Source organism: Lycium ferocissimum, chromosome 8, assembly GCF_029784015.1.
Source record: "Lycium ferocissimum isolate CSIRO_LF1 chromosome 8, AGI_CSIRO_Lferr_CH_V1, whole genome shotgun sequence".
In the NCBI taxonomy this organism is placed as follows: domain Eukaryota; kingdom Viridiplantae; phylum Streptophyta; class Magnoliopsida; order Solanales; family Solanaceae; genus Lycium; species Lycium ferocissimum.
In genome coordinates this window covers 65387345-65401398 of record NC_081349.1, presented here as the reverse complement: position 1 = coordinate 65401398, position 14054 = coordinate 65387345, and the positions used below count along the sequence as shown (strand labels likewise).

Below are 14054 nucleotides of genomic sequence, written 5' to 3'. Positions count from 1 at the left end.
AAAGGATATTACACCCCGAGATTCCCGCACATTGGTATCCATTGGAGTTATTGTCAATAAGATGTAAAGTCATAGGTGCTTGGGTTACGATTATGGGGGTCCGAGTTTGTGTGGCGGAACAATAGCCGGGGAGAGACGACTTGAGAAGCGGAAGAGGAAATGAAGAAGAGATATATCGATAGATGAGATTATAGGCCGTGGTAATAAAGGAAACCCCCCAAAATCCTTAGAAGACCTTACAAGACTAGTTGAACATTCGAGGACGAATGTTCTAAAGGGGGGAAGGATGTTATACCTCGCATTTTGTACATTTGGATATTCCGAGTTAATTGCGGAAAGTTAAGGACAAGGTTATATTTTTCGGTTTGTTAAGAATGTATGAGTTGCATGTTCGTCTTTTATTGGTATGGAGCGTTAAGGGTAAATTTGGAATAAGGAAAATTAGGGGCTAAAAGTTGGGAAATTTTTTTCATGAAATGGCTAAAAGGCCAAGGTGGCCGTGGGCCCCACCCATGTGTTGGCCAATATTCTCATGCCATGGAATGGCACATGTATACACCATATGATTGTGGGAGCTATATATAAATATGCATGGAATGACCAAGCAAGACCACAAATTCATCCTTTGCAATTTAAGAAATTTCTAGAAAATTGGAGGAAATTGGAGAAAAAAAAAAAGAGAAAAAGATGGCACATGACCAGACATGTGCATGGGTATATATATATGAATAAGTCATGAAAATTAAGACAACTTACCATTTATGATTCTAGAGAATTGGAGAAAGCTCAAGAGAAAGAAAGGAGAGAGAGAAGGTTCGGCCATGGTGGCCGAACTTGGTGCCCAAGGAATTGTCAAAGAAAAATTATTTTCTCCTTGCCTCTCTACCCATCGGAGGGTCCTCGTTAACGTGGAGTGGTTGTTGGAACAAGAAAACCATCCGTCTCCGCGAGAACCTTGGCCGAGAGAGAGCGAAGTCAAGTGGAAAAGGTAAGATTCTATCCTTTCCTACATGTTTCATGGATGGTTGCGCATGTTGTACTATGTTGAAACGGATGAAAATCATGAAGTTGGAGTGTTGTTGTTGTGGCCGTGTGTATACCATGTGTTGTAGGAATAATGAATTAATGTCACTTAGTATTTTGGTTGTTGTTCGTTGTGGATTCTATGATACAAAATGAAGGTTTAACGATCCAAGTTGAAGTGATCATCGTGTGGGCTGATTTGGAGGATAATGTGATTTCAATATGGCTTCTTGTATTAATGAAAATGATGTTGCTAACGTATGGAATTGTTGATATAGTTTATGAATTCGGAAGAGAGAAATGTATTGTGGTTGTTCTCATGGCATTGGAAGTTTCGGGTGAAGTAAGACATGGGTTGGATTGTCTTGAATATTTTGCAGAACGGATTATTGACGTTTTAAATATGATTGTTGGTATGGTTGTTGTTGATTTGGCCGAGTTGAGTTCCTCGGGGGATGTTTAAATTATAGGGAAGTCGCCGAAATTTCGTAGACAAAGTGTTAATTTGTATTGATGCTTAAGTGCTTATGGCTAATGGTCGATACCTAATGATGTTATTGTAGATCGTGAGAAGTCGAGACTTAAGTGTGGATTAGCGTAGGAAGCGGCTAAGGTATGTAAGGCTTACTCTTTCCTTCTTTGGCATGTCTTAGACGTAACTAAGGTATGACATGATTTGTGCCTTGGGGTAATTCCGCTCTTACGTTCCGAGTATGTAAATGATTCTTATTTGCTTCATGATGTGACATTCTTCATATGGTCCTTAAGTCTTATGTATGTTTGGATTTCCAATATCACATGAAGGATTTTGTTCCTAAAAGATTTCATGTTTAAAAACGTCCGTAACTTTTGCAAACAAAACCGGATTGCCTTTATACGCTCGTAAATGATTCTCTAACGTATAATGACTTTAATTTTCATGTGCGGGCCGAATTGGTTTGACGCATATCTGTGGGGCCCGAAATTTACTTTTGTATAGCTCTAACGACTTGTTTTTGAAAGAACTTAACATGATTTTCGTTTTGACTCTCGAGCGTCGACTACTTACTTCATTGAGTATATGATGAGGTTTTATGTGCATATGGTTTCTCACGACTCTGCTCGTGCACACTATCGTTACTTCCTTCGCCGAATCTCGGGGCCGGTTGTTATCGTGCGTATTATGCTATATTTTCGGAGTATGACGTGTCCGGCTCGCCGAGCCCCTTTGGTCGGGAACCGTGGATACGTGCGCATGACGTGTCTCACGCACGCCGCGCCCTCTCGCCGGCACCGTGGTATATATGATGTGGAGTGTGACGGGGATACGGAGATATGAAAACTTCGGGAGCATTGTTCACGTCGTGAGGCGACCATATTCCGAGAGCCCATGCACGATTTGCATTTACCTACCTAGTCCCCTCGAGGCCGGACACGCCCCCCCGAGTCCCTCACTGTAGGCCGGCACGGTATATATATATATATGTATATGCATGCATGATGATGATATGGTTTTTTTTACCGCGTCCCTCGTCGTAGGCCGGGCACGTTATATGTATATGTATATAACGATTTTACCTACCGAGTCCCTCACTGGGAGGCCGGACACGCCATATGTTTTTACAATGATTTTATGACAATGACATGCATGATATATGTGTTCAAAAGCAAGTCTTATGATTTTCCATACTCTTTACTTCAGTATGATCCCGCTTATTGTATTTCATGCTTTACATACTCAAGACATATTCCGTACGACCCCCTTTCTTCTGGCCGCGTTTCATGCCGCTCGTGTACACCCAAAGTGAGCCGAAGATATTAGTGAAGATGTCGCCGGGATTGGCGACCTCCATTTTCTCCGGAGTGCTGCCGAGTCAGCGTAGTATGTTATGGTATCATGTTCCATGTTAGAGACTTTGCAGACAGTGTCGTGTATATAAGGTGTCAGTCTTGTAAGCGGCTATGTAAGCCAATGTATTATTATGCATTGTGTTATAAGCTTCATATGCTACAAGTTTTATTTGATTCAAGAAAGGTAAGAAGTATATTGTTCTTCGAAAAACGTTCATTATGTATTTGTATCATGATTTGAGGGCCAGCAGGATTATAAGTATTACGAGAGTCAGCGGGTTCGCTCGGCCCTAAATAAGGGTCGGGTGCCCATCACACCTTATCGGATTAAGGGTGTGACATTATCGGTAGTGATTGGTGGTTGTTATGGTAATGTTGGTTGATGGTAATGGTAATGATAGCTAGTAGTGATGACAACTTAGTATAGTGATGGCGGTAGCAGCGGTTGTGGATAAGATGGTGGTTATGGTTGGTTGGTGGTGGTAGTTCATATTGGTGGACGGCCGTGACGATAGTTGATAATGGCACGTGGTAACAGTTAGCGGTGAAAGTGGATTCACTCGTGGTGAAAGTAATCTTCATAGAAATCTTGGAATAGATATCTTAATGATACTATGACTTTATCATAGATCTAAAACATTCAGATATATTCAGCCTCCAGAGGCGAACTCACATATAGTATACCGAGTGCTCGAGCACCCATTAACCCCAACGTAAATTATCTATAAATATACAGAAGCTGCCCAAAAAATAATTATGTATAAGGAATAGCACCCAGTGACCAAAAACACTAATGGGTGCTTTGGTCGGCTGGCTGGCTGGATGGGCATTCTTTTGGTGGATGTTTAAGCGTTCGATCCTGGGATGACACATTTGTATTATAATTCAGGGTTATTTTAGCTAACATTTGCTATGTTCCTCTTTTAGCTAACATGTCTGGTGTTCTTCCGTTTTGCTTTCTTAGTTTCTTTACGTTTAGTTTTAATTTTCTTTTAAGTTTATGTAATTTCTTGTGACATTAAAACCAAAAAACAAATCAGCGTCCAATCACTTTGCTTATTTTTCTTGAGAAATTTTGGCAATGTGGCTAAGAAATCCTTCAAGCCAATCATTATTTTTTCCAAAAAAAGTGAAAAGTTTTTTTTTTTCTTTTTCTTTTGTAATGATAATTTTTATTGTAATTTTCTTATTAACTCTTAAAATATCACGTTTAAAAAGTTGTGCATTTATACTATGTGATTTGTAATAAGTTTATATTAAAAGAAATGAGCACCCACGAGCCGAAAATTCTAGATCCGCCACTGTCAGCCTCATTAATGGTTGTAAAATAAAAAACCTAACATAATTAATGATTAAGACCTGAATAATTAAGATTCAGACCTAAAAACTAAACAGACTTAATGGTTGAGATCTGCATGACTAAATTTATGACCTTCATTAAAGGCAAACAAACGAGGTCTAAATAAGCTTTCCTTTTTTTTGAGAACTTCAAAATAAAAGTTATGGAATTAGGGTTGTATTCTAGCGGTTGCAATTTCTTCTTAGGTATAGTCTTCCAAACTTATCAAAAGTCCTAATCTTTTTAATTTTCTACATTGTACACATATCAATTACCAACCTCACCCAAAGTTATCTAAAAATGAAAATATTTTTTCCTCGACCTTCCTTCTCCTAACTAAAAATTAAAAAGATCTGCCCCTCTTATTTTTCCATTTTCCCTTGCAAAAATTTGGTCAAATTTTCATTAAGCATTTTCCTCCACGATCCAATTACTCTTTCCCAATGTGTCAATTAAAGCCCGCGTGAAAGTAGTAACTTGGTAGAACCGTCGTGGAGAGCTTTAAATTGCATTTGTCAGCATGAAACCAATGAAATGAAGAAACCATGTGTACTTTCCTCTCTGAAAAGCAATCAAAGTTGACAGCTTCAACGGGTCCCGTTATTCACCCTGCTGACTGCCTCAACACTCGTTCAACTTACCAACACGTGTGCTCTTACGTCCTCACGCTGTCCTAACACAGTGTTTGGATGGTTGTTACCTGTGCCATCCGTCTTAATTTATATAATATCATTTGATTAGATATGGAGTTTAAGAAATAAATTAAGGCTTTCAAAAATTATAATTTAAAATAAATTATAAATATTTATGTGGTTCTAGATCATTTTATTAAGAATAAAAGAAGAAATTAAAAATATATATAATATCCCAAAATACTATTGTTTACTCCGGTGATTTTAAACATGCCACGTGATATATTAGAATTAAAGAATTGTAAAAGGAAAATAAATTAAGACAGAGTAATATAGTACAGAATCACTGCTTTTCAGTTACATTTTTCACCATTTTCCGTTTTCTACAGTTAACAAGGTCGCTTAATGAAAATAGATTCGAAATCTGGAGGGCTTTTTTCGAAAGATTGAAGAAAACCCATTTGTTTAAGTTTAGATTCTTGGTCTGAAAGTGACCCCCATGTGGGCCATTATGGATAAAGATTGCTTGGTTCCTCCACTTCACTATTTATAACTCCATTTCCACTTCCAATCAGTTTCCTCCTAATTTATACGGTTGCTTTTTCTTTTCTCTTTTCTATAGAAATAATTTCACAAGCAGATCGTGGTTAGTATTATTTTATATTTTTGGTAAATTTATGCTTTATTGGGAATTGGGATCGATGTAGATTTTGGCTATATTTATGGGGTTGTCATGCTGTTGGGTTTCTCTTTGAATGTGGCGCTTTGATTCTCACATCTCACTGTAAGTTACTCTCTGCTTTGTGGGTCTTTGTTTCTTTAGCACTTTATTTTTGAAATATGATTGCATTCATTTCAATTCTACTGATTCTGTCCTGTTTTTACTGTTTTCGGATTGGAAGCATTTGCTTTTATTGCGCTAGGACGATCTATCTCGTAGCTGTGTTTCTCGGACTCTGCAAAAATGTTGCCGCACGCGTCTCGGATTCTCCAAAAATACACTAATTTTGAGAATCCGACAGGCACCCATCATAACTTTGGAGAGTCCAAGCAACATAGTCTGGTAGTACCATTTTTGTAATTAATGAAAACCCATCTGGTTATGGTTAGTTTTAATTGATTTGAATATCTTATCAGATTATTTTGGTGATGGAAGATGACATATGTGTGTTTGTTTCAAAGGACTATTCTGTTTCAAGGGATTGAAAGTTTGTTAGATTAGGTGCTATCTGTTTCTCTTGAAAGATAGTGCAAAAACTAGCAGTTGCTATATGCTTATCTGGTTTCTTGTAGAAATTAAAACATTGGTGCCTTTTACTTTCTTAATTTTATTGGTAAACATTAGCGTTTGCATTGATTGAATGTTCAGGTTAAAGAAATAGTGGTGTACCTTTTCTCAGCATATAGGAATCTGTGTGTTCTATTCATGACCAATCTTGTGTTGAAATGAACCTAGATTCCGTCTGATACATTGAATTCATTTCTGTTGTAATTTTAAAAGAGCTTTACATAGTGGGATTAGTATATCTACGGAGAAATCATTGGTGTTCCCTGAGCAGTTAGTGTAAAGTGTGTTGTACACATTACTTAATGCGATCTTTGACTTACATCAGTGTTCATATTTTTTGTCACAGCTGGGGCTTTATGCTGTTTATTGCGACAACATTGTTACCTAAGCTCACATACTTAGAGAGAGCTGTTTCACTAAACATTTCTGAGTTTGAGGTTTTTATCTTCCTCTCTAATCTAATCTTGACAGTTGTGGCTGTAAAGATTTGATCTTTTCTTCTGCTGTTTGAATTGGCTGATCTGATTTATGAGTCCATTTACTGGTCCTTTGCAGCTTCCTCCTGTACTTGATCATGATATTATATAAACGGGATCTTGATACATTTCACTTCTGATGCAACATGGAGGACCCCTTCTTACATCTTGCAAGCTTGGGCTCTTATATAGCCCAGCAATTTGTTCAATTTATTGGTGAGTTCTCCAAAAACTTATCCATGTGCGAAATATACAATCCCTGAACATCTGTTGTTTTACGTTCTCTGTCTATGGCTTCCTATATAATAAAAGTTGCTCTTTGTTCGATTCTATTGCAGAGGATCTCATCTGCATAGATATCTTTGGGTGGTCAGAATATTTAGTTGGCTGTGGTTGTCAGCTTTTAAGCTTTACCAATGACGGGGGTTGTAGAACTGTTCCTGAGGCTTGCTCATTTCCTTCAAGAGTATCCGACACAGGAACGAGCTATAGAGTTCATGCAAGAAGATCCTCCGACCTCAATGATAACTTGGCTGTAAATTCAATATTAGAAATTGTAAGAAGTAATCAAAGTTTTGGAGGTTTCAGCCTCATTTTTGAAGGGTAATATTTTCATTTGTATGCTTTTCTCATCCTACTTCAAGGTCATTATGCAGGATCTCTATGGATTCCTTGATTTTTCAGAACCAGAATTAGAACTCCAAATATAAGAGATCAACTTATCTTGGTTTTATTTTCTATTAGCACATGTCTCTTTCCACCATTACATAGTCATGACTGTCCTAATTTATTCTGAAGTTGGTTGATCTGGTTGTAGGTTGATGCTTCCAGTATACGGTCTGAGATTTACTTGGAAACTTACATTGGCCTCTTGGAGGTGTTTCATATCTCATATCAGATGTGCTCTACTTCGAGTTCAGAGGTTAGTAATCGCTTTCTGACTGTTGGTAAATTATAAGTATTTGAAGTTTGATGAGTATTTTAGATCATTTCTTCAATTTGAAATGCATCCTTTTAGTTTCCAATTACTTACTCTTCACTAACCTCTTCAGTGTTATATACCGTGTACGTAAAACCTTGCGTGGGTCTTCTGATGACATCGGGTGGTTGCAACAAGCTCCTGAAATGGCTCCTGTTGTTGATGGTTCAGCTAGATTTAGAGAACTACTACAAGATATTAGGTAAAATGTTGGATCATACTAGATACTTCGGAAATAGAAACAAAGCCAGATTTTTGTCTTTGTAAAATGCAGTTTTCCAAAGTAAAGAGAACATATTATCTTGTCAGTGGTGAGTTCTTGGCCATTTTTCCTTTTTATCAATTAAGATAGATGCTGAATAACTTGAATAGGAAACCACACAAATAAGCCATCAATAAAGGGTTCTATGTTCAGCTGATGAGATTCTTTCCAAGGCTGTTGCCATATTTCATGGTACTGAGCTGGTTGTTTGTTAATTTTGAGCTTATTGTTTTACTGGCTCAACCTAGAACCCTGGGATTGATGACTTATATTGCTATGAATCTATAGATTCTTCGACCTTTTATTGCTACTCCGTGTGGTGACGAAAGAAATTATCTGTAACTTCTTAAAGTGATAGTTGTGATATCAACTTTGTTAGAGTGAAGTCCGGCCAATTTGAATGAAATCGACCAAACAATATCATATGCTTGTCATTTTGCTGATTCTCTATGTTATAGATTGACACGGTCATTCTGAAATATGGTACACAAACAATTTTGAAAAGCTTCGTTTCAGCAATACAAATTATTACTCTTTTACGTTACGGATTGTGAACACCATTTGTCTGATTATGACGTCTTGTGAATATGACAAGTCCTGAAAGATCATTCTTGTTTCAAGTCTTAACATTGAGTGGCTAAATTATCCTGTTCCAAAGAAACAGAAGGTCTTAACATTGAGTGGTATTACTCTATACCCATTAGCTTTTGCGTTCGCTAAACGATTCTTCGGTAACTGCAAATAAAGGAGGGACCAGCAAAGACGTTTTATTTTTGCATTTTCTGTTTGGCCTGTTAATATTTTGGGGGATGCTTTGCTTTTGTATACTTACGAGTTGCTAACATTGAAAATCAGTTTGCTCTCTCTGAGATTTTCTTCCTTCCTGAAAGGTTCATGTTCTGATCAATAGCTCAGGATATATCAAAGCCATTATATATGTATTGTCTAATTGTTTATTTCCTGTGCAAGTGGCTTTTGTTACTGAAGGACATGTGAAAACATATGGATATTTATCTTCACTTTTCTTGGTTCACATTCTTTTGGAGTCCTATACCGCAATACAACTGTGTTAACCCAACAGGATTATCTCTAGTTATTAATGAATTTTAGTCCTATTATTTGGGTGAGTGTTTCTGAGATTACTGTCTCTGGTTCAGTCTTTAAGTTAATTCGAATATTTCGTCGCAAATGCCGAACTGCCAATTAACGACAATATTATTTTGCCTTTTTTCTTCCTTTTTTTAGGAATGGACAGCACACACTGCCCGATTCTTTTGTTTATCTACTAATTCCAGGTTTAATAATTCTCCTGCTGGGTACTAATATTTCCAGATTGTCAACATGTTCCGAATTTCATTCTCTTACGAGCTTTTCTTTTGGTGACATCATTATAACAGGGTTTTTCAGCAATCACGGTCCCTTATATTTTGTGAGCACTAAGAAGTTCTTTTCAAAGATGGGGTTAACTTGCCATATTGCTAAGATTCATAGTGAGGTATGTACGAGTAGATAAACAAAGTCTAGTCTGCAAATATATGAATTTTCTCTCTGGAAGTTTCTTTTAATGTTCTTCAAACTATACTTCTGTGTTGCAAATATATGAATTTTCTCTCTGGAAGTTTCTTTTAATGTTCTTCAAACTATACTTCTGTGTTGCTGTTGGATCATTTATCACCAAATGAAGGCATCTGTAGAAAAAAATGCGTGGGAACTGAAGCAATACATCGAGGAGTTACACTGGGGGTCGGGAAAACATGTCATGCTGCTTGGTCACAGTAAGGGTGGGGTTGATGCTGCCGCTGCTTTGTCAAAATATTGGCATGAATTAAAGGATAAAGTTGCAGGACTGGCATTTGTGCAGAGCCCTTATGGTGGAACACCTGTTGCATCAGATATTCTTCGTGACGGACAGATTGCTGATAAGGAAACACGAAGGATCATGGAGTTTTTAATATGCAAGTTAATTAAGGTAATGCATTGTCAACAACTATTTTTGGTTAGTTAAAAACTATAATGCTGAAATGTCCAATTCTTTTCCATGTTGGGATGTATAGCCAATTCAAGGCTACGTTTAGCACTAGGATTGCAGCCAGTTTGCCAAACATTGGTGTTCTTAATTTATATCTTAAAGTTTTGTAGTTCCACAAGGTAACACTGTCTTTTTATGCATATTTATAAGTTTTTGAATACCTTTAATTTTGCCTTAGAGCTTGATAACATCAAAAGCTAAAAAGTGAACTTCTTTTGGAAACATCCCATTTAGATTTTTTAACATATATCGACACACTTTATTCACAAGGAGCTACTAATGGAAGGGAACGAAGAAGTGGAAATTTGCAAAAAGTTCAGATCCTGGGGGTAGGATTTCCATAATCGAGTCGAAATGAATTGCTTCTCATAAATTGTAAGATTCTATTTCCTGTCTGCTCCACCCCAAAAAAAGAAAAGAGACTTGTTGGAAATTTTGAAGAATTCTTTCCCCCCTTTGAGTTCTCGAGTGAAAGGGTCCAAGCCATAGGAAAATCTCCAGTTTCTCTCGCAACATATCTAGTTTATCCTGAAGCAGCATTTCTCGAAGTAGCATTCCCATAAGTAGAGGATGAAACCCTTGCTTGTTTATCCCGACGAGGGTTTATGTCTTGGATTCTGCATGAATTGACTAACCAGTCCAAGAGCAAGAGTTAGATCTATATCCCTGTTCAGGAAAGCTATTGATTCCATTACCGAACCAAATATGATTATTCCCTTAGTTCTACCTACGACCCTTTCATTATCAAGTTCTTATAGTAAAGGACTAGAATATAAAGAAATGGAAGTTGTAAGCTATTAATCAGAGTGTTACACGTTAAGAAACTTAGCTTGTACCTCTGGTAATATTTAAGTTCCTAACCAAACATTCTATCAATACATGAGGCATTGTAAAAAGCATTTGTAAGATGGCTTATTAATACTGCCACTAGTAGACAAATTTGCTTAATGGGGTGAAATTTGTCATGGTTATAAATGATTGATATTCTCTTTTCTATGTCTGTTCTCGATACACACATCGTATGCCTGTTTCACGTTTCTCTTTCACTTCGTTCAGCTTTGTTTCTTTTATACGTGCAAGTTTATCTGGCTTAGACGTATATACACAATATTCTAAAAATGCCTTGGCATACGTCTGCATGACTATGCTTGATGTTTTGATTGATCAAGTAAAATCATTCTGTATTAGGGTGATATAAGGGCACTAGAGGATCTCACATATGAGAAGCGGAAGGAGTTCATAAAAAAGCACAAGCTTCCTGATGATATTCCTCTCATCTCCTTCCATTCTGAAGCCAGTATAGCACTGAATGTAATAGCAACAATGTCCCATATAGCACATGCAGAACTTCCCTGGCTACCTTTGCCTGGATTTGGTGACGAAGACTCGGAAAATGTCATCCAAGCAGGCTGCAAGGTGCCAGTCATAGCTCCTGTTTCTGCTGCACTGGCTCTTTGTGCACTTCACCTGCAACTAAGGTACGGAGAGAAGAGTGATGGTCTAGTGACCTGTCGTGATGCTGAAGTTCCCGGTTCAATGGTGGTAAAGCCAGACATGAAGCTTGATCATGCTTGGATGGTATATTCCTCATGGAGGAAGGATCCATATGAACCAGACGCTAGTGAAATGTGTGAAGCTCTGTTAACTTTGCTTGTGGAACTCGGTAAGAAAAGAAAGAAGCTTCGTTAGCTATGCATGTAATGTTAGATCAAATCCTTTGAACAATCAAGTTCCAATAACTAGCTGGAACTGAAATATCAGATATTTTTCCAACATACTCTGATTAGCATGTCTAGATATGGTTTTGTTTTAGCTAGTAATCGCTGAAAAGTACCATTTAGTTTCCTTTTTCATCTTTTTGTCTTATCTTGTGTGACACCTCAGAAAAAAGAAATTTGAAAGAAAAAGAAATAAGTGAATTCAAAAAGAAGGATTGAAAATACAATCAGCTTGTAGTTTGTTTTAAATTTAGTTTGGTCATCACTTGTCATGACATTGATTAAGAGTGTTAGGTTGCTTAATCCAGTTTATTTGGAAATCATTTATTAACTTGAATATGCAAAAGCTTTTGAGTTAAATGACTTATATTTGTAAGTTCTCAAAATTCCTGAATTAGGAGCTCAGTTGATCAGGGAGACACTCGTTGAGACCACCTCTTTGAATGGAGTTTAATTTTCACTAGTCATCTAATTTCAATCTTTGAGCAGTAGGTCCCATGTTATTAGTTTCCAACAAATAAAAGACACGTTGTGGGGTAAGGCATAACCTAATTAAGCCAAGCACGAGTATGAGAGATATAACAAAACAAAAATAAGTACCCGTTGGTAAACAATTAACTCGTTATCAAAAGATGTCTTATTTTTGTATGAAGTACAATGCTTACCTCATAAACTAATATTCGAGATTACACTTAAGGGTGTGTCTGGTATGGAGGAAAATGTTCTTCATGATTTTTTTTGTTTTAAATAAGTGATTTACTTATTTTTTGGTGTTTGGTAAATAGGCCTCGGTAATGAGTCGAGCCCCAGCCGAGTCCAATCGAGCTTAACCGGACTTGAACTAAGTCGAAATTGACTCCATAATGTTTAGTTTTGCGTAGCGCTATGTTATTAGAAAAATTAAATTTATAATAAATTGGTTGATTACGAAAAATGTAAGGATTAATAGTTTAAACTCAATTGTGATTCAATTATATACGTTAGAATTCTAAATTAGAACTCCAATTCAAATGATGTTAACTTAACATTGAACATATAGAACAACTGATGGGATATGGGGTGGCCATCATGAAATTGGAGGCTTCGTTCCGAACTTCAAGATCCACACTATGCTTATGTGGATATTTAAAGAATGGAAAACAAAGCCCAAGACTATTAGGACCCCAAAAGAAGAGAGAAGACCCATGTTTTTAGTCTTAAATAGAAGGCCCATAAGGTAAAAGGTATTTTAGTATTTTTGCTTAGATAATAAATCCTAGTACAAATAGGCTATTATGTCTTCCTTTTGGAAGATAGATTGTGTTGGATTATGAGTGTAGATTACTCTTTTGAGAGTTGGTGATTGTCTCATACCTCCTTTTGAACCTCTCTTGAATTACTACGAATAGATAATTCATGTGTTCACCTCTTCTCCCTTTGGATTATATTTTGTATTTGAATGCTAATCTAATTAGTTCCTAGATTCTCTTCATTGTTTCTTTGGGTTAATTGATTGCATTTCAATTCTAGATTTATCCTTTCTTTCTTCTTATCCTAGATTCAAGATTATTGGTTGTTGTCACGCCCCAAACCTAGGGAGGCGTGGCCGACACTTGGTGCCTTACATGACCACGAGCATACCATATGTAGCTTACGAACTCTGAACATACGTATGACCCCGAGCGTACCATCTGTAACTTACGAACTCTGAACATGCGTACAACAATCTGGGCCGGCAAGGCCGACATATGTCTTTGCAACAGCAAAACCCAAAGCAAGATATAAACAAGGGCCGACAAGGCCACCATACTATTATACTAAATATACAGGACACGTTTATAAGCCTCTAAAAAGGTCAAACTGTACTGTGGTCGGGAAAGGGCCCCGACCTACTTATCATCTCTATATACACAAAATAATACCAACTCTGGACCTGGTAACTTCGGATGAAGTGGAGCTTACCAATCAAGCTGATACTCTGTATTGTCTACTGGGGAGATCTCTTTGTCTGTCTATCAGGACCTGCAGGCATGAAATAAAGCGCCCCCGGCAAAAGGGACGTCAGTACGAAATAATGTACCAAGCATGTAAGGCAACTAAATAACTGAAAGCTGTAATACTGAAAGTAAGCGAGGAGTCAAGGATAATCTAGGCATAACTTACCTTTCTGTGACTCCTATAACATGTACAACACTATAAAAGCAGCTGGCCCTATCGAGAAGTGGCATGTACATAGCTAAACTGTAAAATAGCCTTGAAGGCAAATGTAAATAGCCCCGAAGGAAAACTGTATCTCTGTACATCCCCAAAGGCAAATGTATATGATGATGAATGCAAAGCCCTGAAGGCAAACTGTATCTTTGTATAGCCCTGAAGGCAATGCGCATATATGTATATCCCCGAAGACAAATGCATAGCCCCGAAGGCAAATGTATATGATGATGAATGTATAGCCCCGAAGGAAAACTGTATCTTTGTACAACCCCGAAGTCAATGCGC

The 14054-nt window shown here is 37.3% G+C and overlaps 1 protein-coding gene across 3 annotated transcripts; it reads left to right on the top strand.

Moving 5' to 3' along the window:
* Positions 1-5238: 5238 nt before the first annotated feature.
* On the top strand, positions 5239-11633 carry LOC132068830 (uncharacterized). Of its 3 annotated transcripts, XM_059462565.1 has the most exons (10): positions 5244-5608; positions 5727-5887; positions 6668-6804; positions 6927-7191; positions 7406-7510; positions 7641-7769; positions 9075-9124; positions 9227-9324; positions 9514-9798; positions 11047-11633. In XM_059462565.1, the coding sequence occupies exons 3-10, from the start codon at positions 6735-6737 to the stop codon at positions 11545-11547; spliced, it is 1503 nt and encodes a 500-aa protein (XP_059318548.1). In that variant the 5' UTR covers positions 5244-5608; positions 5727-5887; positions 6668-6734; the 3' UTR covers positions 11548-11633. The 3 variants fall into 3 exon arrangements, with proteins under 3 accessions (XP_059318549.1, XP_059318548.1, XP_059318547.1); XM_059462564.1 differs by lacking the exon at positions 5727-5887 and having other exon boundaries at positions 5247-5608; XM_059462566.1 differs by lacking the exons at positions 5727-5887; positions 7641-7769 and having other exon boundaries at positions 5239-5608.
* The last annotated feature ends 2421 nt before the right edge of the window (positions 11634-14054 follow it).